The following is a 24,077-nucleotide window of genomic DNA, read 5'->3' on the forward strand; positions in this document are numbered from 1 at the left end:
TTATATATTATGTAACAGGACATTGTTTCTTACGATTTGTCAGTTGGCACTTCACTGGAGGCAGAGAAAAACATTGAACAGGCTTATGTTGCCCGTCAAACAATTCACTCTACTAATACACAAAGATTAATGCTTTAAAATGTATCGTACCCAAATTAACACCAGGGATAAACTGTTTCTCTCAAGCCCTCAAACTTTTCAAAGATGTTTGTGTGGAAAAAGTGTATTTTCTCAACAGGATAGACCCGAGTGAAAGCGGCTGGTACATACAGTACCAGTCAAAAGTTTTAGAACACCTACTCATTCAAGGGTTTTTATTTATTTTGACTATTTTCTACATTGTAGAATAATAGTGAAGACATCAAAACTATGCAATAACACATATGGAATCATGCAGTTATCCCAAAAAATTTATTTTATATTTGAGGTTCTTCAAAGTAGCCACCTTTTGCCTTGATGACAGCTTTGTACCCTCTTGGCATTCTCCAGCTTCACCTGGAATGCATTTCAATTAACAGGTGTGCCTTGTTAAAAGTTAATTTGTGGAATGTCTTTCCTTCTTAATGTGTTTGAGCCAATCAGTTGTGTACAAGGTAGGGGTGGCACACATTAGATAGCCCTATTTGGTAAAAGACCCAACTCCAAATTATGGAAGGAACAGCTCAAATAAGCAAAGAGAAATGACAGTCCATCATTATTTTAAGACATGAAAGTCAGACATTCCTGAAAATTTCAAGAACTTTAAAAGTTTCTTCAAGTGCAGTCACAAAAACCATCAAGCGCTATGATGAAACTGGCTCTCATGAGGACAGCCACAGGAAAGGAAGACCCAGAGTTACCTCTGCTGGATAAGTTCATTAGAGTTACCAGCCTCAGAAATTATAGCCCAAATAAATGCTTCACAGAGTTCAAGTAACAGACACATCTCAACATTAACTGTTCAGAGAAGACTGCGTGAATCAGGCCTTCATGGTCAAATTGCTGCAAAGAAACCACTACTAAAGGGACACCAATAATAAGAAGAGACTTGCTTGGGCCAATAAATACAAGCAATGGACATTAGACCAGTGGAAATCTGTCCTTTGGTCTGTTGAGTCCAAATTTGAGATTTTTGGTTCCAACTGCCGTGTCTTTGTGAGACGCAGAGTAGGTAAACGGATGATCTCTGCATGTGTATTTCCCACCGTGAAGCATGGAAGTGGTGGTGTGATGGTGCTTTGCTGGTGAAACTGTCAGTGATTTATTTAGAATTCAAAGCACACTTAACCAGCATAGCTACCACAGCATTCTGCAGTGATACGCCATCCCATCTAGTTTGCACATAGTGGGACAATCATTCGTTTTTCAACAGGACAATGACCCAACACACCTCCAGGCTGTGTAATAGCCATTTGACCAAGAAGGAGAGTGATGGAGGGCTGCATCAGATGACCTGGCCTCCACAATCACTCGACCTCAACCCAGTTGGACCGCAGAGTAAAGGAAAAGCAGCCAACAAGTGCTCAGCATATGTGGGAACTCCTTCAAGACTGTTGGAAAAGCATTACAGGTGAAGCTGGTTGAGAATGCCAACAGTGTGTAAAGCTGTCATCAAGGCAAAGGGTGGCTACTTTGAAGAATCTATTTTGATTTGTTTAACACTTTTTTTTTAGTTACTACATGATTCCATGTGTGTTATTTCATAGTTGTCATGTCTTCACTATTATTCTACAATGTAGAAAATAGTAAAAATAAAAACCCTTGAATGAGTAGATGTGTCCAAACATTTGACTGGTACTGTAATACAACATACACATTCAGGTGTGAAAGACAATGCTTTATGTTGCCATGGCAACCACCCAGAGTAGACAATAGAGAGCAATTATAGTACTGGTATCTTTGTGCAGGCACTAACTCCGCCATGTTTCATTGAACAAAGCCTATGGGGAAAATTTGTTTTTGGATAAAAGCAAAAAAAAAAGGTCTGTGGTAAACACAGGCTTAGGAGATCTTATACATTTTGTTCTGAGGTAATCTTCATCAGCTAACCTCACTTCTTGTGAATTTTTAAGGATTTATGTCATTAAACAAGGCACACAAAGGCTTTATAATTCATCAAGGTCATGTTAACTGATATTATCTCATAGAACATAATGTGTAAGATCTCATAAGCCTGTTAACCTTGGCCAAGATTCAATCTGGTCAAGCTTTAACTGCGACCACAGACACCTGCACGGCTGATGTTTTGGCGGTGTCGGAAACAGAAATGCATTGGAGCCATCAAATCAGTGAGCAGCTGTTCTTGCAATCCTTGTCAGGAAGCCACACCTGCCCCACTAGCATTACAAGTTCAGAACAGGAAAGTGTAGGTGATATAGAAATAATTGCCATCAAAAATCATGAAACAAAATGAGGATTTCTCTCATCCTAATTTAGGTGAAGATTACATCTCACATCCCAGTGTTCAAACTTGTAAACAAGGCTGCATTGGATTTCTGTTAATGCGACTCCGTGCAGCCAATGGCAATGTCCGCTTTAAGTATTTAAAATGGCAGGGGCCACTTTTTATTTTGAACCTTTATTTAACTAGGCAAGTCAGTTAAGAACAAATTCTTAATTTCAATGACGGCCTAGGAACAGTGGGTTAACTGCCTGTTCAGGGGCAGAACGACAGATTTGTACCTTGTCAGCTCGGGGATTTGAACTTGCAACCTTTCGGTTACTAGTCCAATGCTCTAACCACTAGGCTACCCTGCCGCCCCACTTGTGGATTTTTGACAGCGCTAAAGCAGTTCCACCTCAGACACCCATCAAAACAACCGCTATGCGGATCTGATTGAACAGAGCCCTTTTTTTCTGCATTCATTCCAAAATCCAATTCTTTCCTAATTCACTTTGCCCATAGGAATAACTGAACGAACTGGAGGTAAATCATTTCGTTTTTTTAGGACTACAAGCTGGTGAGGTCTATACAAACCAATGACTATAGGGGCAATCTCAGTTTAGATATCTTGGACAGTTTGTTTTCAATACCTTTTATTATCGTTAAAAGAGCCATGATTCAGTGAGTGCCATGCTGTGCCCATTGTGAACACACTGCATGTTAGGTAGCAATGTAGAATCCACACTGTTAGCACTGTCATCATTACATAGAATCATTGACACAAAAAACATGATTTAAAGTTAAACCTCAAATGAATAAAACCCAATAGAAGACTTGTGCAGCTCAAATTATACTGAACAAAAATATAAACACAACATGTAAAGCTAATTAAACAGCATGATCATTACACAGGTGCACCTTGTGCTCGGGACAATAAAAGGCCACTCTAAAATGTGCCGTTTTGTCACACAATGCAGACTGCAGGAATGTCCACCAGAGCTGTTGTCAGAGAATTTAAAGTTAATTTCTCTACCATAAACCACCTACAACTTAGTTTTAGAGAATTTTACAGTATGTCCAACCGGCCTCACAGTCCACGTGTAACCATGCCAGCCCAGCACCTCCACATCCGGCTTCTTCACATGCGGGATCGTCTGAGACCAGCCACCCAGACAGCTGATGAAACAGGAGTATTTCTGTCTGTAATAAAGCCCTTTTGTGGGGGAAACCTCATTCTTATTGGCTGGGCCTGGCTCCCCAGTGGGTGGGCCTATTTCCTCCCAGGCCCACCCACGGCTGCACCCCTGCCCAGTTTTGTGAAATCCATGGATTAGGGCCTAAAGAATTGATTCAATTGACTGATTTCCTTATATGAACTGTAACTCAGTAAAATCACTGAAATTGTTTGTTTACATTTTTGTTCAGTATAAAATTAGGAGAAAAGGCAGCGAGAGTCTGATAGATCGGTACTTTACTTGGCTGTCCAGCTAATCACTTCCTGTCTTACAAACTTAAGACTTTACATATAGTTCAAATGGGATGTTGTCCTTCAAAGACTATTCTTGGAAATCCTTTGTAAAATATGAAAGGCTACTGAAAGATTTTTCAGACACTGAATACAATGTTTTGATGATCAAAATCTCTGGATAGTTGCATAAATTAAAATCAATAAGAGCCACTCTGGCTCACCAGTCATCTGCAGCCACACCACTTAATGGTTATAGAGCCACTGGAGGCATCTGGGCCCATATTCACTGAGTATCCCAGAGTAGGAGTGCTGATCTAGCCTGGGTGTCAGTCGGTTTCTGCTCTCTTGCCTACTCCTAACCGAATTATCATGCAGAACATGTTTGGCTTGACAATGGAGTAGGCAAAAGCACAAACAGATCTGGGACCAGGCTAGTGCTAATCTAGGATCAGGTCCCCTCTATCCATATCATCTTATTCATTATGATCTAAAAGGAAAAACTGATCCTATGTCTGCACTCCTACTCTGAACCTCTGTGAATATGGGCCCGGGAGTGGAAGAAACAAAAAGATACTTTTCCCTTTTAGGATTTGAGGCAACTAAACCACAATTAAAGAACAATACCTCCCCAACATTTATAAGAGATCAAAGACAAAATAAACTATACCATTGAAACACCCATATATTGGAGGGAGCACATGGCAGAAGTATGTTGTCTAGTATAACAAGCATTAAAGGGAGTCAGACAGACCGGTCGTTTTAAAACTCAGTCAGATCTCAGTGTCGCCACAGTATCTTAAAAATCCTCTGCACATGTATCTTTAATGTTACTATACTAATAAGAGAGAAAAATGAACGGATTGAGACAAAATAAAAGAAGCAGGTTTTGATACAGTAATATAGACTGGCAGCAAAAGGAAGAAGACTTCAATCCTGAGATTAGTCTCATGTCCAGTGGTAAACTATTGTGGCAAGAAGGACCACACTTTTCCAACAGCTCTCCATTTGACCTCATATTACTTTCCCAAACAAAATCTTAGCTTTAACAAATATTTACTTATTTATTTAAGACTATCTGTAATGACATAAATACAGTTTTAACAAACATTGGCCTGGGTTGAGTTTACAACAAGCATACTTGGCAGAGTGAGAGTCAGTAGCAGAGGAGTGCATAGGCCATAAGTGTTTTGCTGGTTCAAGAAGAACCACTATTGCTAGAAGCTGCTCCTAAACACAGATCTAGGATCAGCTTTACACTAACCCAACCCTGCCTACCCCCAGTCAAACCTCAAAGGCTAGAAACTGTCTTCAGATCAGTGCTTAGGACTGAACGTCTAATCTCCGATGAGGGAGGGGAGGATTCCCATTAGCTCATCAGGTGGTTAGTGTTACCCATGGCAGCTCCAGGTAAAAGTTAGCCCTGGCTTAACCACAGATCTAGGATCCGGCAACCCCAAACTTAACCATTAGGACCAGCAGTTACATACAATTTCTACCAAGGCCCTCCAGCGTGGCGGCAGACCAGGATGTCCTTATTTTGGCGTCCTTTGTTTGGAAGAGTTGCAGGACGTCTTCATTTGGACGTCCAGTGTTGGCCCAGAGGTCCTTATTTGGATGCTCTGTTTTGAAAGAGCTGCAGGTCGAGGCGGACCCACACCTCTCCAGTGGGGACCTCATGGAGGAGCAGACGGCGCGTCGCTGGACCCTTGTTCTCCAACTCCTTCTTTATGGTCGCCACGGGAACCTCCGTGCGACCCAGGAAGTCTGGGAAACGGCAGAGAGGAGAGACTAGTTAGCAGTCCGACACATTATACATAGAGGTTGCGTTCCAGGCCGACTACATTGCAGACGCTGCGATACATAAACCGTACTACACCAACTGCACAGTCGGGCATCATCATTTGACGTGGTGAGCTGATATGTTCAACAACTATTTGAGACCTGGCACCCGTCTGAATTTAGTCTGCCTGGCCAGCGCAGCCAGAATGTCTGGATTTGTGTGTGCGTGCTGACCGTCAGGGGAGAATTGGTCCCTCTCGAAGATGGTGATGCAAAGGACGTCCTGGTACAAATCTCTGATGTTGAACTGACAGTTGAAGTTCCACTTGGGGTTGACCGTGTCACTGAGGGTCCTAGAGGTGTAGATCTGAGCCCCCATGGTTACCTCGCAATAAGGGTTACTCTTACCTGGGAGAGGAAGAGGAGGAGCGGGATGACAAGGAGAGAGGAAGAGGAGGGAAAGGTTTTAATACATACCAGTGCTCAAGACACGAATACAGTCTGTACATGTGCCATGTTTACGTTTATAAACTGGGTGGTTCGAGCCCTGAATGCTGATTGGCTGACAGCCGTGGTATATCAGACCGTATACCACGGGTATGACAAAACATTTATTTTTACTGCTTTAATTACACTGGTAACCAGTTTATAATAGCAATAAGGCACCTTTCGGGGGTTTGTGGTATACCTATTAGTTCCACCACCCACACATGCAATGACATCTCCTGGTTTCAATGATGTTTCTAGAGACAATATCTCTCTCTTCATCACTCAATACCTAGGTTTACCTCCACTGTATTCACATCCTACCATACCTTTGTCTGTACATTATACCTTGATGCTATTTTATCGCCCCCAGAAACCTCCTTTTACTCTCTGTTCCAGACGTTCTAGACGACCAATTCTTATTGCTTTTAGCCGCACCCTTATTCTACTCCTGTAGAGGTGAATCCAGGCCCTGCAGTGCCTAGCTCCACTCCTATTCCCCAGGCGCTCTCTTTTGATGACTTCTGTAACCGTAATAGCCTTGGTTTCATGCATGTTAACATTAGAAGCCTCCTCCCTAAGTTTGTTCTATTCACTGCTTTAGCACACTCTGCCAACCCGGATGTTCTAGCTGTGTCTGAATCCTGGCTTAGGAAGACCACCAAAAATTCAGAAATTTTAATTCCAAACTACAACATTTTCAGACAAGATAGAACTGCCAAAGGGGGCGGTGTTGCAATCTACTGCAAAGATAGCCTGCAGAGTTCTGTCCTACTATCCAGGTCTGTACCCAAACAATTTGAACTTCTACTTTTAAAAATCCACCTCTCTAAAAACAAGTCTCTCACCGTTGCCGCCTGCTATAGACCACCCTCTGCCCCCAGCTGTGCTCTGGACACCATATGTGAACTGATTGCCCCCCATCTATCTTCAGAGCTCGTGCTGCTAGGCGACCTAAACTGGAACATGCTTAACACCCCAGCCATCCTACAATCTAAACTTGATGCCCTCAATCTCACACAAATTATTAATGAACCTACCAGGTACCTCCCCAAAGCCTTAAACACGGGCACCCTCATAGATATCATCCTAACCAACTTCCACTCTAAATACACCTCTGCTGTCTTCAACCAAGATCTCAGCGATCACTGCCTCATTGCCTGCATCCGTAATGGGTCAGCGGTCAAACGACCTCCACTCATCACTGTAAAACGCTCCCTGAAACACTTCAGCGAGCAGGCCTTTCTAATTGACCTGGCCGGGGTATCCTGGAAGGATATTGATCTCATCCCATCAGTAGAGGATGCCTGGATATTTTTTTTAAATGCCTTCCTAACCATCTTAAATAAACATGCCCCATTCAATAAATGTAGAATCAGGAACAGATATAGCCCTTGGTTCTCCCCAGACCTGACTGCCCTTAACCAACACAAAAACATCCTATGGCGTTCTGCATTAGCATCGAACAGCCCCCGTGATATGCAGCTGTTCAGGGAAGCTAGAAACCATTATACACAGGCAGTTAGAAAAGCCAAGGCTAGCTTTTTCAAGCAGAAATTTGCTTCCTGCAACACGAACTCAAAAAAGTTCTGGGACACTGTAAAGTCCATGGAGAATAAGAACACTTCCTCCCAGCTACCCACTGCACTGAAGATAGGAAACACTGTCACCACTGATAAATCCACCATAATTGAGAATTTCAAGAAGCATTTTTCTACGGCTGGCCATGCTTTCCACCTGGCTACTCCTACCCCGGTCAACAGCACTGCACCCCCAACAGCAACTCGCCCAAGCCTTCCCCATTTCTCCTTCTCCCAAATCCATTCAGCTGATGTTCTGAAAGAGCTGCAAAATCTGGACGCCTACAAATCAGCCGGGATAGACAATCTGGACCCTTTCTTTCTAAAATTATCTGCCGAAATTGTTGCCACCCCTATTACTAGCCTGTTCAACCTCTCTTTCGTGTCGTCTGAGATTCCCAAAGATTGGAAAGCAGCTGCGGTCATCCCCCTCTTCAAAGGGGGGGACACTCTTGACCCAAACTGCTACAGACCTATATCTATCCTACCATGCCTTTCTAAGGTCTTCGAAAGCCAAGTCAACAAACAGATTACCGACCATTTCGAATCTCACCATACCTTCTCTGCTATGCAATCTGGTTTCAGAGCTGGTCATGGGTGCACCTCAGCCACGCTCAAGGTCCTAAACGATATCTTAACTGCCATCGATAAGAAACATTACTGTGCAGCCGTATTCATTGATCTGGCCAAGGCTTTCGACTCTGTCAATCACCACATCCTCATCGGCAGACTCGACAGCCTTGGTTTCTCAAATGATTGCCTCGCCTGGTTCACCAACTACTTCTCTGATAGAGTTCAGTGTATCAAATCGGAGGGTCTGCTGTCCGGACCTCTGGCAGTCTCTATGGGGGTGCCACAGGGTTCAATTCTTGGACCGACTCTCTTCTCTGTATACATCAATGAGGTCGCTCTTGCTGCTGGTGAGTCTCTGATCCACCTCTACGCAGACGACACCATTCTGTATACTTCCGGCCCTTCTTTGGACACTGTGTTAACAACCCTCCAGGCAAGCTTCAATGCCATACAACTCTCCTTCCGTGGCCTCCAATTAAATACAAGTAAAACTAAATGCATGCTCTTCAACCGATTGCTACCTGCACCTACCCACCTGTCCAACATCACTACTCTGGACGGCTCTGACTTAGAATACGTGGACAACTACAAATACTTAGGTGTCTGGTTAGACTGTAAACTCTCCTTCCAAACCCATATCAAACATCTCCAATCCAAAGTTAAATCTAGAATTGGCTTCCTATTTCACAAAACAAAGCATCCTTCACTCATGCTGCCAAACATACCCTTGTAAAACTGACCATCTTACCAATCCTCGACTTTGGCGATGTCATTTACAAAATAGCCTCCAATACCCTACTCAACAAATTGGATGCAGTCTATCACAGTGCAATCCGTTTTGTCACCAAAGCCCCATATACTACCCACCATTGCGACCTGTACGCTCTCGTTGGCTGGCTCTCGTTGGCTGGCCCTCGCTTCATACTCGTCGCCAAACCCACTGGCTCCATGTCATCTACAAGACTCTGCTAGGTAAAGTCTCCCCTTATCTCAGCTCGCTGGTCACCATAGCATCTCCCACCTGTAGCACACGCTCCAGCAGGTATATCTCTCTAGTCACCCCCAAAACCAAATCTTTCTTTGGCCGCCTCTCCTTCCAGTTCTCTTCTGCCAATGACTGGAACGAACTACAAAAATCTCTGAAACTGGAAACACTTATCTCCCTCACTAGCTTTAAGCACCATCTGTCAGAGCAGCTCACATATTACTGCACCTGTACATAGCCCACCTATAATTTAGCCCAAACAACTACCTCTTTCCCAACTGTATTTAATTTATTTATTTATTTTGCTCCTTTGCACCCCATTATTTTTATTTCTACTTTGCACATTCTTCCATTGCAAAACTACCATTCCAGTGTTTTACTTGCTATATTGTATTTACTTTGCCACCATGGCCTTTTTTGCCTTTACCTCCCTTCTCACCTCATTTGCTCACATTGTATATAGACTTGTTTATACTGTATTATTGACTGTATGTTTGTTTTACTCCATGTGTAACTCTGTGTCGTTGTATCTGTCGAACTGCTTTGCTTTATCTTGGCCAGGTCGCAATTGTAAATGAGAACTTGTTCTCAACTTGCCTACCTGGTTAAATAAAGGTGAAATAAAATAAATACATACATCTAAGTCACAACAATAGGCAGATTCAGTGTGCTTAAACTAATAACACACAAATTATTGTATTTTTCTTGTTGATATCGAATACATCATTTAAACATTCAGAGTGTAGGCTGGAAAAAGTATGTGAACCCCTATGCTAATGACTTCTCCAAAAGCTAATTGGAGTCAGCTAACCTGGAGTCCAATCAATGAGACGAAATTGGAGATGTTGGTTAGAGCTGCCTTGCCCTATAAAAAACACTCACAAAATGTGAGTTTGCTATTCACAAGAAGCATTGCCTGATGTGAACCATGCCTCGAACAAGAGATCTCAGAAGACCTAAGATTAAGAATTGTTGACTTGTATAAAGCTGGAAAGGGTTACAAAAGTCTCGATGTTCATCAGTCCACTGTAAGACAAATTGTCTATAAATGGAGACATTTCAGCACTGTTGCTACTCTCCCTAGGAGTGGCCGTCCTGCAAAGATGACTGCAAGAGCACAGCGCAGAATGCTCAATGAGGTTAAGAATCCTAGAGTGTCAGATACTTACAGAAATCTCTGGAACATACTAACATCTCTGTTCACGAGTGTGCGATATGTAAAACACTAAACAAGATTGGCGATCATGGGAAGACACCATGGAAGAAGCCACTGCTGTCCAAAAAAACCATTGCTGTATGTTTGAAGTTCACAAAATAGCACCTGGATGTTCCGCAGCGGAACTGGCAAAATATTCTGTGGACAGATTAAACTGAAGTTGAGTTGTTTGGAAGGAACACACAACACTATGTGTGGAGAAAAAAGGCACAGCAGACCAGCATCAAAACCTCATCCCCACTGTAAATTATGGTGGAGGGAGCATCATGGTTTGGGGCTGCATTGCTGCCTCAGGGCCTGGACAGCATGCTACCATCGACAGAAAAATGAATTCCCAAGTTTATCGAGACATTTTGCAGGAGAATGTCAGGCTATCTGTTCGCCAATTGAAGCTCAACAGAAGTTGGGTGATGTAACAGGACAACGACCCAAAACACAGAAGTAAATCAACAACAGAATGGCTTCAACAGAAGAAAATACGCCTTCTGGAGTGGCCCAGTCAGAGTCCTGACCTCAACCCGATTGAGATGCTGAGGCATGACCTCGAGAAAGCAGTTCACACCAGACATCCCAAGAATATTGCTGAACTGAAACAGTTTTGTAAAGAGGAATGGTCCACCCTGCACTGTGAATGTTTACACAGTGTGTTCAATAAAGACATGAAAACATAATTATTTGTGTGTTATTAGTTTAAGACTGTTTGTCTATTGTTGTGACCTAGAAGAAGGTCCGACCAAATTTGGTGACCAATTTATGTAGAAATCCAGGTATTTCCAAAGGGTTCACATACTTTTTCTTGCCACTCTATGTATGAATGCTTATAAAACTCACCGTTGGATTTGCAGGACTTGAGTTCAGTGGCCTCCAGGATGGTGACTAACAGCCGGCCGATTCCACTGGCCTTCAAGGAACGAGCTGCGCACACACACGAGAATAGTCACACCACTACTAGGACTCCTGCTTTAACTATTGGAGTGCGTGTGAGAGAGAGAAAAACAGAAAACTGACCTTGGTATGCCTTCTCTCTCTTTTTCTTATCGGTCTCTAAGAAGTCCTCTGAGGCAGCTTTAATCTTCTGCACCCAGGCCGTCCTGCAGAACGAAAAGTACACACACGCGCATATACACACACACACACAATGAGCAAGGGTAATGGAATGCGAGTGGAGTCCCTGCATATTAGTGTGTGTGCACCTGCATTTGTGTTTGTGCCTGTGCGTACCTCTCGTTGATGTTCTCGGTTTTGAGGCTGTAGACTCGGTCGATGTGGGAGATGTGGAAGAAGGGCTCTTCACTGGACGGGTCAGGCAACTTCACCAGAACCTCGTTGAGGAACACCGGCTACAGGAGGAAACATAAGACACTTCATAAGGCTGTCATAACCGTGCCATAATACATGTCATAACCATTGAGAAACTGGATACGGGGATGTTCTCAATTTGAACGGGCTCCGATGAGTGACGCTTTTCAAATAGGAAGTGCCCTTTCTTTCCCTTGTCAAAATGAGCCATTTGGAACAAATGTCAGCGTGTGCGAGCACGTCCGTGCCGTTTGTTTCTCACCGGTTTATACATCTTGAGCTGTGTGTTGTTCTTGGTGCTGAAGAGCTTGTCCGGTCCTGAGGAGCTGAACTGTTTGGCAGCGTGGGTGAGCAGCAGGAAGTCGTTAAAGAGGAAAGCCCACAGCTCCTTATTGCTCTTAATCTTATACACCTTCCCACTGTGGAGCAGCTTACGGGGCCCCAGGCAGTTAGTCAGAGAGTTAAACACCAAGTTCTGCGAGGGAGAGAGAGGGAGGGTTACAGATGTGTTTGAGATACTGTGTGTGTGTGTGTATATATACGGTGTGCGCGTCTGTGTCTACCTCTGTGACTCCCTCACACTGTACATGTGACTGTATCCACTCCAGCCTGTCAGAATTCTCCTTCTCCCTGACTCCCTCGTTGACCTGAGAACAGAGCTCCTCAGCCCGCTCCAGAGCCTCTCTCAAAGGCCTGCGGTCTGCATGGTCCTCCTGGGTACTCTCCAGGATCTGAGACAACCAAAAGACAGGGGTTAAATACACACACCAATCTATTTACATCAGCAGTTGTCACAAACTGCTTTCCAAAGAGCAAACAACACAGATGGAACACACACACACTCACATGACTTATACACACGCACACACACAGGTACTATACACGCAGACAAAGACGTACGCGCACACTTACGTTTTTGATGTGTAGAGGGTAGCGTGTGATCCTCTGCATGGGCTTCAGCAGGAAGCTGGATAAGGGCATGCCTTTACAGCGGTAGTCTGTGGCGATTTTCTGATGGAGAAAAAACTATATTTAATATGAACACACAACCTTCCATGTATAATCAGCTCTCTCCGGTTGGTATGCATCAGAAATGTTCACGTTCTCCTCTTCCACTCACCGCACGTTCTCCTGTTGTATTCTACCTCCCGCCCCTTCTTCTTCCAACTTAAATGTGTTGTCTTTTCATTAATTTCCTCTCTCTCTCTGTACTCTTGTCTTCCTTCACTCACTGCACGTTCTTTCATGCTCCCTCCCTCCCAGTCTCCCCCTCTCACCTTGAGGAAGTCTTTAAAGTCTTGTTGGTTGTCAGTCCTACTCTGTAGCAGAGCAGCTCCGTTGAGTTGACAGGAGCAGAACCGGATGTAAGGCTGGAGGTGAGCCAGCTCGGACGCCAAGATGTCCCCGATCACCTGGACAGGCATGTTCTCACCCCCCGTCTTCTTACGCACACGCAGAGCCCTACGAGCACACACACACACACATTTAAACCCAAACACCACATGTTCTTACCATCTGGCCCGAGACACTCATACTGGTGAACACACACACCTAAACCCACTCCACGTCAATACCTACTTTAGCAGTTTGGTGTTGCAGGCGATGAGCTCCTTCCAGTTGACAAAGATCATGGCCATCTCTGCCTCTGTCAGACGGCCCGACTCAGACATGGGCTTATGGAACACCTGAACACACGGAGTAGAGTACATAAGTGTGCTTGCTGTGTGTGTGTGCGCACCGATTCTAGCGTCTGTGTTGGTGTGTTACCTCCATGACTATCTGGAGGTCCTCCACATATCTCTCCTCTGTCTGGAGGAGCTCGTGGATGTAGCCCTGTCTCTTCCTCTCCTGGGGACTCATAGAGTCTAGACTGTTCAGGTCAGCACACCCTGAGAGAGAGAGAGAGCGAGAGCAAGAGAGCAAGTGAGAGGAGGGAATCATACAGATGCAGGATCTTAATTTGATCACTTTTTTGTTGCTGCGAATTTTCCTGTAGCTGCAGGATTATTTTGCTGAGACAATAATGGTCAAATTAGGATCCTACGTCTGTATATACTCAGAACAGTAACGCACAGTCACATTTGTATACACTCTGAAAACACACACACACACACACACACACACTCCCCTAAACCCATCAATCGATAGTCTGTCTCAGAACCAACCACACACATTCACCCAAAGCAAGGGCACTCTTACCTTGTGCAGAGTGCCCATTCTGACAGCCGTGGAGTCCCATACAGGTGGTCTCCTCTTTCCCAGTATCCCTCCCCTCTTCTGTCTTATCCCAGAGCCTTAGAAACTGCAGCTTGTCTTCACTGTGTAAACTCATGCTCTCTCTGCTGTCTCTCTCTGCACAGGTAGACTATGAGATGCTCTCGCTTTAGCCAACCCTCTAACTGGTGTTCTCCTCTCTCCCTCACCTTGTCCTCTCTATCCCTCCTGCCCTCTCATCCACAGACACTAAGCCCATAGCAAGACAAGCAGCTAAATCTGTTGTACCAAAATAGGAGAAGGACTGTGTGTACTTCCAGATGACCAAGATAACGGTCACCCTGCCTTGGGAAGACACCGGGTAAATAAAACAGTAACCAGAGATCAGAATATCTAGATACTGTGTTCCAGTTCTGAAACTGTGGGTGTTTATTTCAGATAGCAATGGTGTTGTGTTGACTGTACACACACTGATCTCTTCCACAGACAAACGGTCATACCGTTAGTGCTGTCCTAACATTCACACCCAGAGATGACGACACACATTTCAAAAGCAGCCTTTAATTTCACCATGGATTCAGATTAGCCCAAACCGGGCGGCAGATGGCGCCCTTATTCCTTTGTCATTGGTGTCCAACTGGACTCTACGCAGCCGGCTCCACACTACCGGTTGGGCAAGACTCAGATAGAAGCAAAGACAGAGGTACATTTTCAAAAATCGTCTCACTGTGTTATGTGGAACAAGCCCCTTAGCAGAAGAGAATAGGAGGAGCTGTAGTAGGATGCAGAGAAAGAGCAATCCAACCCCTGGACAGTGCTTGGTTGTCTAACAACATCCATTAGTTTGCATAGATTAGTTTCCTTTTCAGTGTTACAGCAGCTAGCTACTTCACTCTAGCTTGATCATGCACTAATACGGAAATAGGCACAGCAGAGAAACAGCATCAGTAATCAGAATAATATAGTCAACGCCAGAGGAATTAAGGTGCGGTTCTAACTAGTTGTTTGTTCTGCTCTTGAACACTGCAAAGCTCAAAGAGTTGATTCAAAGAGCTATGAATCATCACAATCAGGTACGGCTTTCGAAAAACACACACAGTTGCCCGAGCAAATTAATTGTTACAATTCAGTCAATGATGAATCGTTCCAGTTGAATCAGAGGGGACTCCTTTTTGATTGTCACAAATCCTCTAACAAATACAGTGTGGCCAACGCAAACGACTCATCATTATTGAATCAGTAAGGAATCAGTGGGTTCTTTGCGAGCTGAACTTCCTTAAATGATAAATAAAATAAAAATGGGGCTAATAAAATTCTGTTGCTCCTTCTAAGACAAAATGGGAGGAAAGGAGGGGGCAGGTGAAGGGGGACAGCCACAGAGAGAGACCCACTAGATCAACATTAGAGTCATTACACTTCAGGGTCACCAAACACCAAAACATTGTCCTAATATAGAAAACCGTTTAGGAATGTGCATGTTTGTTTCAACTTGCATACGTTTTTCTTTAGATTCAGCCAGGGGTCCTACATCAGGTAAGAAAAGTCATTGGATGCATTAAGGACAGCAGGGATACAGACAGACGGGTCAAATCTCAGCTCTTGGTTCAGTCCCAGGTTTAAAAAAGCCAGTTGGTGAGAGTTGACTTGAAAAAGCAGGAAGGAAAGGGACAGATGCTCCAGGTAGCTTCCCCGAACCACAGATCTAGGATCAGGTTACCTAACGTTAATGCTAACTCTGATCATTAGGGCAGCGTTGCCCAAACTCAGTCCTGGGGACCCCAAGGAGTGGTCATTAGGGGTTTTGCCCTAGCACTGATTCAAATTATCATCTCATCATCAAACTTTGATTGTTTGAGTCAGCTGTGTAGTACTAGGACAAAAACATGCCCACCTTGGGTCACCAGGACAGAGTTTGGGCAACGCTGCACTAAGGGATGACAACCTATCAGACCCTGTATCAGTGGTAGAGTAGGTAGAAGTTAAACCCTAACCACTGGCACAGATGTTATTACATTCCCCTCGTGGTTAAAGTGACAGAGCAAGATTATGGCAATTACAGCATTTTTCTACTTACCCAATGACAGATTAAGTCATGGATGATTGCACCTTCAAACTGCATGCAGACTTAAAAATGGTTTCCACAAGTTCATCTGACTCTGGGTAAGTAAGAAAACGGCTTAATTTCCAGTATTTTGCACTATCCCTTTAACAAGTTAGCATTATGGGTTGGCTAGTCTGACCCTAGATTTGTGTTCAAGGATAACGTCAACCTACTCCAAACAGACACAGGCAGAAGGTCAGAGGTTAGAGAGGTGTGACCAGACAGGGGTCAGAGGTTAGTAAAGGGGCGGGGCCTCCAACAGTCGAGAGCGTAATAGTGGGTCTCAGACGGAGAGGAGGAGAAGGAGACACTACAACCCTACAGAAAGAAAGAGATGAAGAGGGGAGAGAAAAGAGGAAGGGAGGGAAAGAGGGAGAGAAGTGAAAGGAAAACATGAGTGAGAAGAATGGATGGATTGATGAACAGGTGACAATTAAAAGAAATGGTAGAAAGGAATCAACAGGGAAAGATTTCGCCCAAGAGTATAAATAACACCGTTGCTAAACTCTTACCCAGGGTTTCCCAAAGTTGGTGCACGTTTTGGTTTTTGCCCTAGGTTTACACAGCTGATTCAAATAACCAACTCATTATCAAGCTTTGATTATTTTAATCAGTTGTGTAGTAGGGGGGGGGGTAAACTTTAGACTAGTCTGACTCACCATGCTAACTGGCTCTACTAACATCTTACATACCATCTTACCTGTCATGTGTACTGGTAGGCATCTATCTGCCCACCCTGTCATGTGAACACTTAAATTGAGAAACTTTGGAAAAGCACATCAAAAAAGTGATGTACTCACATTGCTGGCTGGGGTCGGTGTCGGCAGTGGTCATCTTGACGTAATTGGTTGGGAACAGACCGGTGACCCCGTTGACCTCCCCTTTCCACCAATCGGGGTCGTTCTTGTCGAACACACTGATCAGTTGACCCTTGGAGAAGCTCATTTCGTCCTCGTTGGCTGCCTTGTAGTCGTACATGGCAATGACCTGACACACTGGAGGAGAGGGAGAGAGAGGAGAGCAAGGTGTGAGAGGGCATAGAAGTTCCAAATAAAGGATAGCCGGTCTTCTTCACCCATTACCTACTAAAGACGTGTGTTTCCTGCGATAGGTGTGTGTTTTACCTGGTAGAGGTGCTGGCGTGGACTTGCCGCTGTTGGATCCCAGCATTTTGACGTGCGAGGCAGGAAACCAACCCTTCTGACGCTTCTTTCCCCGCGCCTTAGAGATGAATCAATCAACAATTTAAAGCAAATTGTATCGATCAAAATCATATTGCCTGATTTCATTCTAGTCTAAACCAGTCAGTCAGCCAACCTGCAGTTCTCCGAGCCACCAGCCGGTGGGGTTCTTGCTGAGGATGAGGATAAGCTGTCCTGGCGCCAGGCTGAGCTGCTCTGTCCCCGTGGCCGTGTATGTTGTGCTCACCTGGGCTATCTCTGCATGCGCACAAGTAGGGAGTTCCATCAGATTTAGAGGAACGTTGAGAGGGAAAAAGGAGCAGCCAGGCTATACTTTCCCAGCATGGGAATAATGTAGTGTGATGTCCTTACCTGGTTTCTTCCCAGGCTGACCTGACTTTCCAGAGTTGCTGGATGTCTGAAAGAACAAGTTACCGTACTTAGGTCTTAAGTGCAAACCGGGTACAAGTTGCAGTACACTGTGCGTGTGTTTGCATGCGTCTTACGTCTGTCTCTTTGGGTTTGACATAGTTAGAAGGGAACACCCCGGTGCGGTCTCCGATGCCTCCGCTCCACCACTCTCCCTCTCTCTGGGTCACCAGGATGACATCACCCTCCCTAAACGTCAGGTCGCCAGGCTCTGGGCTCTCATAGGTGTACAGCGCCACGTACTCTGATTGTACAACACAAAACATAACCTCAGAGACATTCTGATTGGATGACACAAAACTTGAGCTCTCAGAGACACAAACGTCAAACTACCTTCCTGTTGAGCAGCATCTGTGGCTTCAGAGCCATCCGGAGGGGAATTTATCGAGCTGGAACAAGACAAATATACATTATTAAAACGATTATAACATAAGTAAACACATGCACACGACTGAATTCTACACAAACACGACATTCCTTCACTGATAACAAAAGGGCCTGTTTGCCAAAACTGTGTGTGTGAGGGAAAAAAAAACACAAAGAAAAACTGTGTGTGGCGTGTATTTACTTGGTGGTGTCTTCATTCTCTCCCAGGAGTGTGACATATGTTTTGGGGAACCAGCCTTGCGCCCCGTTGAGCTCCCCCAGCCACCAGCTGTCCTGCTGCTCCAGCACCCAGATCACATCGTCCTTACTGAAGTTCAGATGGCTCTCTGTCTTAGCTGTCCACGAACACAGAGCCTGGGCCTGCAGGCTACCCGCCACCTACAGAAGGAAAGAACAAGGGGTGGAGGGAGTTAAAGACAGCGAAGGAAGAGGGTAGACAGAGGGATGGAAGAGATTGAGGGGGAGAGAGAGCCAAAGGACAGGGGTCAAAGTCAAATTGGGAGATTGTAGTTCAGGGCTCTCCCAACCCTGCTCCTGGAGAGCTACCCTCCTGCAGGTTTTCAATCCAACCCCAGTCGTAACTAACCCGATTCAGCTCAACCACCAGCTAATTATTAGAATTAGGTGCGCTAGATTAGGGTTTGAGCGAAAAACCTACAGGACCCTAGCTCTCCCTTTTCACTCCTCGTGAATATAAAAGTTCTAGACTGGTTCTAGACTGGTTCTAGACTGGTGTAAGCAGGCTGGAGGGAGTTTCTGTCATATTCCTGACACCAGTCCCTTCCTTTTAACCAGTGCAGTCTGAATCTGTGTGTATATCAAAGTAGGCATAAGGAATAATCGGTCTAGTCTGGTAGCAACACAGTCAGAGCAGTGTTTCCCCAACTCTGGTCCTCAAGTACCCGCATCATATATTTACACACACATACATGGAGCTCTGTATGTCTTTTAGCCCGGGACAAACACACCTCCTTGATGATTAGTTGACAAGTTGAATCAGGTACGTTTGTCTGGGGCTATAATAAAAATGTGTACTGTTGGGAGTACTCGAGTTCGTAAACACGGAGTTAGAGGACTCATCACGGATATAACCGTTTTTTTTTTGCAGGGATATTGCCAGTGAGGGCTTCACCATTTTAAAGTAGTCAACTGGGTGGGGATTCCTATTGGTTGGGAGCCATCAGCCAATGATCAGAGCATTGTCTTTAAATTTGGTTGCCTTGCTTGCTCCCAACCAATAGGAATATCTTTACACTATATCCTGCCCTTTAGTGGCCACAACAAATGAATGACACACAAGATATGGTTCAGGACCATTTCAAAACGGAGATGGCCTCAATGGCTCTGCCTGTGGAACAGATACAAAAATGAGTCCTCTAGCTAACTACGTAGCAACATGATCTGTGTGGGGTGTTACAGTGTAAATATCACCCAACACTTCCTGCTCCTCCACTCCAACGTCCTGGTTATATTGTGTACAGGTGACGGTGAGGGCGGCTATGGCAGCACAGTACTGTGGAATACCTGGAGCAATAACAACCCCTTGCCCCTATCCCTTCAGTGTCAAGAGATTGAAGACAGACCGTCTTTAGAGTCCAGACCAGGGTTACCCAACCCTTTCCTCGGGCCCCCCCGGGGCAGACGATTTACATTTTAGTTTTAACCCTAAGCTGGCACACCTCATTCAATTAGTCAACTAATCATAAAGCCTTTGACTAATTGAAACAGGTGTGCCACTGTGCTGTGCTCCTGAGAAGGTGGAGCCATCCATCACCAATCACAATATTGGCCACCAACTCATCCCTTGCTTCCAATTGGCTCGTTCCACCCCTCTCCTATACCTGTATCTGATCCAAGGGGGCGTGATGAGGGGCGTGTGTAGGAGTGAAGGCGGAGTTCTGTCCCGTTGGCATGGTAGCGTCTCCCCCGGGTTTCCTAGAAGACATCAAGGGTCAAATGTCATGAACTTTTGTGTCAGTAGTACAGTATTTACATGAATCACCATATAAAATGTCTCATCAGGGTTGAGGAAAGGTAACACGGTCCTAGGCAAAGGACCTATGGGTAGTAATTGTGCGCGTGTGTGTGGTAGCCATCCTACCCTGTGTGTTTGGGAGTGGAGAGTTGTGGTCTGGGGTCCTGTTTAGCAACAGTAGCATAAACAGCAGTAGTAGCAACAGCAGTGGTAGTGGCAGCTGGAGTTGCATTAATAACAGCAGGTGTCTCTGGTTTGGCCTGTCTCTCCACGTAGCTCTCTGGGAACCAGCCCATCTTCCCCTGCCGACAGCCATACAGCCAACCCTGCTCCCGCTCCGTACTCTCATCCACCTAGACACACATGAATGGGCACACAAAGGTCAAACAACAAAGAAGCACAAACCTGTACTCAGAAATTATGACAGTGTAGAATTACATTTAGAATTAGTCATCTCTATGGTTCTAACCTCGATGAGCTCATCGGCCTCGAAGCTGAGTTCGTCCTGGTTGCGAGCTGTGAAAGGGTAGAGCGCCCGGAAGGAAGTGAGCGCCGCAGACTTCCTGTGCTCCATGGCCTGGGGCTGCAGACCACCTGGAATAGCCATTCACATAACAGCACCTCAGTTTACATTTGAAAATATATTAATCTTTCATTACACCTATATTGCGAGCTACATTTGACCAGAGCAATCATGTGCCTTTTTGTTTTCGATATCATAATATAGGTTTAATAAAGGTAATGAATGAATAAAAATAATGCAGGGGAATGAAACAGTTGAATGTCTAGTTGTTCCTCCTTACCTTTCCTCTCCTCTAGTCCTCTGAGAAGGGCTGACAGTTTGTCATGGATGTTTGTCTTCCCTGCACTCGGCCGCAACGCCTCCTCCTGTCTTTTCCTCTTCTCCTCCTCCAGCTTCCTCTTCGCTTCTTCCTTCAGCTTCCTCTCCTCCTCCTCCTCCTCCTGCCGCCGCCTCCTCCTCTCTTCCTCCTTCCTCTCCTCCTCCACTCTCTTCCTGTCCTCCTCGCGCCTCTTCCTGTCCACCTCTTCCTGCCTTCTCCTCTCCTCCTCCACTCTCTTCCTCTCCTCTGCGTCTCGGATTGCTGCGTCCGCAGCCCGCTGCCGCCTCTTCTCCTCTTCCTCCTTCTCTCTCTCCATCTCCTCCTCTAACCTCTTCCTCTCTTCCTCTCTCCTGCGCCAATCCTCCTCTTCTTGCTTCCTCCTCTCCTCCTGTCGCCTCCTCTCTTCCTCTCTCCTCTCCTCCTCCTCTCTCTTCCTCTCCTCCTCCCGTTTCCTTCTCTCCTCCTCCCTCATATTCCTCTCCTCTTCCTCCAGTCTTCTCCTCTCCTCCTGCATCCTCCTCTCCTGCTCTCTCCTCTCATCTGCTCTGCGTTCCCGTTCTGCCTGTTCTTTAGCAGCTAAGAGGCGGGCCTGCACCTCCTTCTCCTCCTCCTCTCTCAGTTTGGCCTCCCTCTCTTCCTGCAACCTCATCTGTCTCTCCTCCTCTTCTCTCTGCAGCTTCTTCTGCCACTGACGCTCCTTCTCCAGCTTAATGCGCCTGGGTAGACAGGGGAGGGAGGGAGAAAGAGGTCAAAATGTCAATGTCAAAACAAATCATGCTTGAGCGTGTATACTGTGCATTTGGAAATACTTTTTCCACATTTTGTTAAATTTTTTAATAAGGCTGTAATGTATCAAATTGTTTACTTTCCCTCTTCAATCTACAAACAATACCCCATAATGACAAAGCAAAAATTGCAAATGTATTTCAAATTAAATTGAAATATCACATTTACATAAGTAATCAGACCCTTTACTCAGTACAGCCTCGAGTCTTCTTGGGTATGACGCTACAAGCTTGGCACATCTGTATTTTCGTGAGTTTCTCCCATTCTTCCTGACAGAGCTTAAGAGGATCTACAGAGTTGGATGGGGAGCATCACTGCACAGCTGTTTTCAGGTCTCTACAGAGATGTTCAAATCAAGTTCAAGTCCAGGCTCTGGCTGGGCCACTCAAGGACATTCAGAGACTTGGCCTACAGCCACTCCTGCATTGTCTTGGCTGTGTGCTTAGGGTCATTGTCATGTTGGAAGCTGAACCTTCGCCTCAGTTTGAGGTCCTGAGCGCTCTGGAGCAGGTTTACCTCAAGGATCTCTCTGTACTTTGCTCCGTTCACCTGTCCCTCGATCCTGACTCGTCTCACAGTCCCAGCCGCTGAAAAACATCCCCAGTAGGGATGGTGCCAGGTTTCCTCCAGACGTGACGCTTGGTATTCAGCCAAAGAGTTCAATCTTGGTTTCATCAGAGCAGAGAATCTTGTTTCTCATGGTCTGAGAGTCTTTAGGTGCCTTTTGACAAACTCCAATTTGGCTGTCATGTGCCTTTTACAGAGGAGTGGCTTCCGTCTGGCCACTCTACCAAAAAGGCGTAAATGGTGGAGTGCTGCAGAGATGGGCTAAACATCCAGAAGGAAAACCACTTCCACAGAGGAACTCTGGAGCGCTCTCAGAGTGACCATCAGGCCCTTGGCCACCTCCCAGACCAAGGCCCTTGGGCCACCTCCCAGACCAAAGCCCTTGGGCCACCTCCCAGACCAAAGCCCTTGGGCCACCTCCCAGACCAAAGCCCTTGGGCCACCTCCCAGACCAAAGCCCTTGGGCCACCTCCCAGACCAAAGCCCTTGGGCCACCTCCCAGACCAAAGCCCTTGGGCCACCTCCCAGACCAAAGCCCTTGGGCCACCTCCCAGACCAAAGCCCTTGGGCCACCTCCCAGACCAAAGCCCTTGGGCCACCTCCCAGACCAAAGCCCTTGGGCCACCTCCCAGACCAAAGCCCTTGGGCCACCTCCCAGACCAAAGCCCTTGGGCCACCTCCCAGACCAAAGCCCTTGGGCCACCTCCCAGACCAAAGCCCTTGGGCCACCTCCCAGACCAAAGCCCTTGGGCCACCTCCCAGACCAAAGCCCTTGGGCCACCTCCCAGACCAAAGCCCTTGGGCCACCTCCCAGACCAAAGCCCTTGGGCCACCTCCCAGACCAAAGCCCTTGGGCCACCTCCCAGACCAAAGCCCTTGGGCCACCTCCCAGACCAAAGCCCTTGGGCCACCTCCCAGACCAAAGCCCTTGGGCCACCTCCCAGACCAAAGCCCTTGGGCCACCTCCCAGACCAAAGCCCTTGGGCCACCTCCCAGACCAAAGCCCTTGGGCCACCTCCCAGACCAAAGCCCTTGGGCCACCTCCCAGACCAAAGCCCTTGGGCCACCTCCCAGACCAAAGCCCTTGGGCCACCTCCCAGACCAAAGCTCTTGGGCCACCTCCCAGACCAAAGCTCTTGGGCCACCTCCCAGACCAAAGCCCTTGGGCCACCTCCCAGACCAAAGCCCTTGGGCCACCTCCCAGACCAAAGCCCTTGGGCCACCTCCCAGACCAAAGCCCTTGGGCCACCTCCCAGACCAAAGCCCTTGGGCCACCTCCCAGACCAAAGCCCTTGGGCCACCTCCCAGACCAAAGCCCTTGGGCCACCTCCCAGACCAAAGCCCTTGGGCCACCTCCCAGACCAAAGCCCTTGGGCCACCTCCCAGACCAAAGCCCTTGGGCCACCTCCCAGACCAAGGCCCTTCTCCCACGATTGTTCAGTTTTGCCGGGCATCCAGCTCTAGGAAGAGTCTTGGTGGTTCCAAACTTCTTCCATTTAAGAACGATGGAGGCCACTGTTTTTGGAGGCCTTCAATGCAGCAGACATTTTTTGGTACCCTTCCCCAGATCTGTGCCTCGACACAATCCTGTCTCTGAGCTCTATGGACAATCCCTTCAAACTCATGGCTTGGTTTTTGCTCTGACATGCACTGTCAACTGTGGGACATTATATAGACAGGTGTGTGCCTTTCCAAATCATCAAGTTGTAGAAACATCTCATGAATGATCAATGGAAACAGATTGAGTCTCAAAGCAAAGGGTCTGAATACTTTTTATCTGCAAAAGTGTCTAAAAACCTGTTTTCGCTTTGTCATTATGAGGAATTGTCTGTAGATTGATGAGGAAA

At 46.1% G+C, this 24,077-nt stretch overlaps 1 protein-coding gene across 1 annotated transcript in view; it reads right to left on the reverse strand.

The window, feature by feature from the left end:
• Nucleotides 1-2,998: 2,998 nt before the first annotated feature.
• LOC109894231 (intersectin-2) overlaps nt 2,999-24,077 on the reverse strand; it is a 39,938-nt gene continuing 18,859 nt past the window's right edge. The window contains exons 18-39 of the mRNA XM_020487545.2: nt 20,839-21,593; nt 20,505-20,629; nt 20,162-20,388; nt 19,902-19,995; nt 18,242-18,438; nt 18,007-18,062; nt 17,751-17,917; nt 17,617-17,662; nt 17,381-17,502; nt 17,188-17,284; nt 16,864-17,058; nt 13,516-13,637; nt 13,327-13,433; nt 13,026-13,209; nt 12,661-12,759; nt 12,312-12,479; nt 12,011-12,223; nt 11,671-11,789; nt 11,458-11,540; nt 11,281-11,364; nt 5,844-6,017; nt 2,999-5,594 (exon numbers count right to left, since the gene is read on the reverse strand). Coding sequence (XP_020343134.1) covers nt 5,437-5,594; nt 5,844-6,017; nt 11,281-11,364; nt 11,458-11,540; nt 11,671-11,789; nt 12,011-12,223; nt 12,312-12,479; nt 12,661-12,759; nt 13,026-13,209; nt 13,327-13,433; nt 13,516-13,637; nt 16,864-17,058; nt 17,188-17,284; nt 17,381-17,502; nt 17,617-17,662; nt 17,751-17,917; nt 18,007-18,062; nt 18,242-18,438; nt 19,902-19,995; nt 20,162-20,388; nt 20,505-20,629; nt 20,839-21,593 — 3,592 coding nt within the window. The 3' untranslated portion in view covers nt 2,999-5,436. The remainder of the gene's footprint in view (nt 5,595-5,843; nt 6,018-11,280; nt 11,365-11,457; nt 11,541-11,670; nt 11,790-12,010; nt 12,224-12,311; nt 12,480-12,660; nt 12,760-13,025; nt 13,210-13,326; nt 13,434-13,515; nt 13,638-16,863; nt 17,059-17,187; nt 17,285-17,380; nt 17,503-17,616; nt 17,663-17,750; nt 17,918-18,006; nt 18,063-18,241; nt 18,439-19,901; nt 19,996-20,161; nt 20,389-20,504; nt 20,630-20,838; nt 21,594-24,077) is intronic.

Source organism: Oncorhynchus kisutch, linkage group LG7 (genome assembly GCF_002021735.2).
Source record: "Oncorhynchus kisutch isolate 150728-3 linkage group LG7, Okis_V2, whole genome shotgun sequence".
In the NCBI taxonomy this organism is placed as follows: domain Eukaryota; kingdom Metazoa; phylum Chordata; class Actinopteri; order Salmoniformes; family Salmonidae; genus Oncorhynchus; species Oncorhynchus kisutch.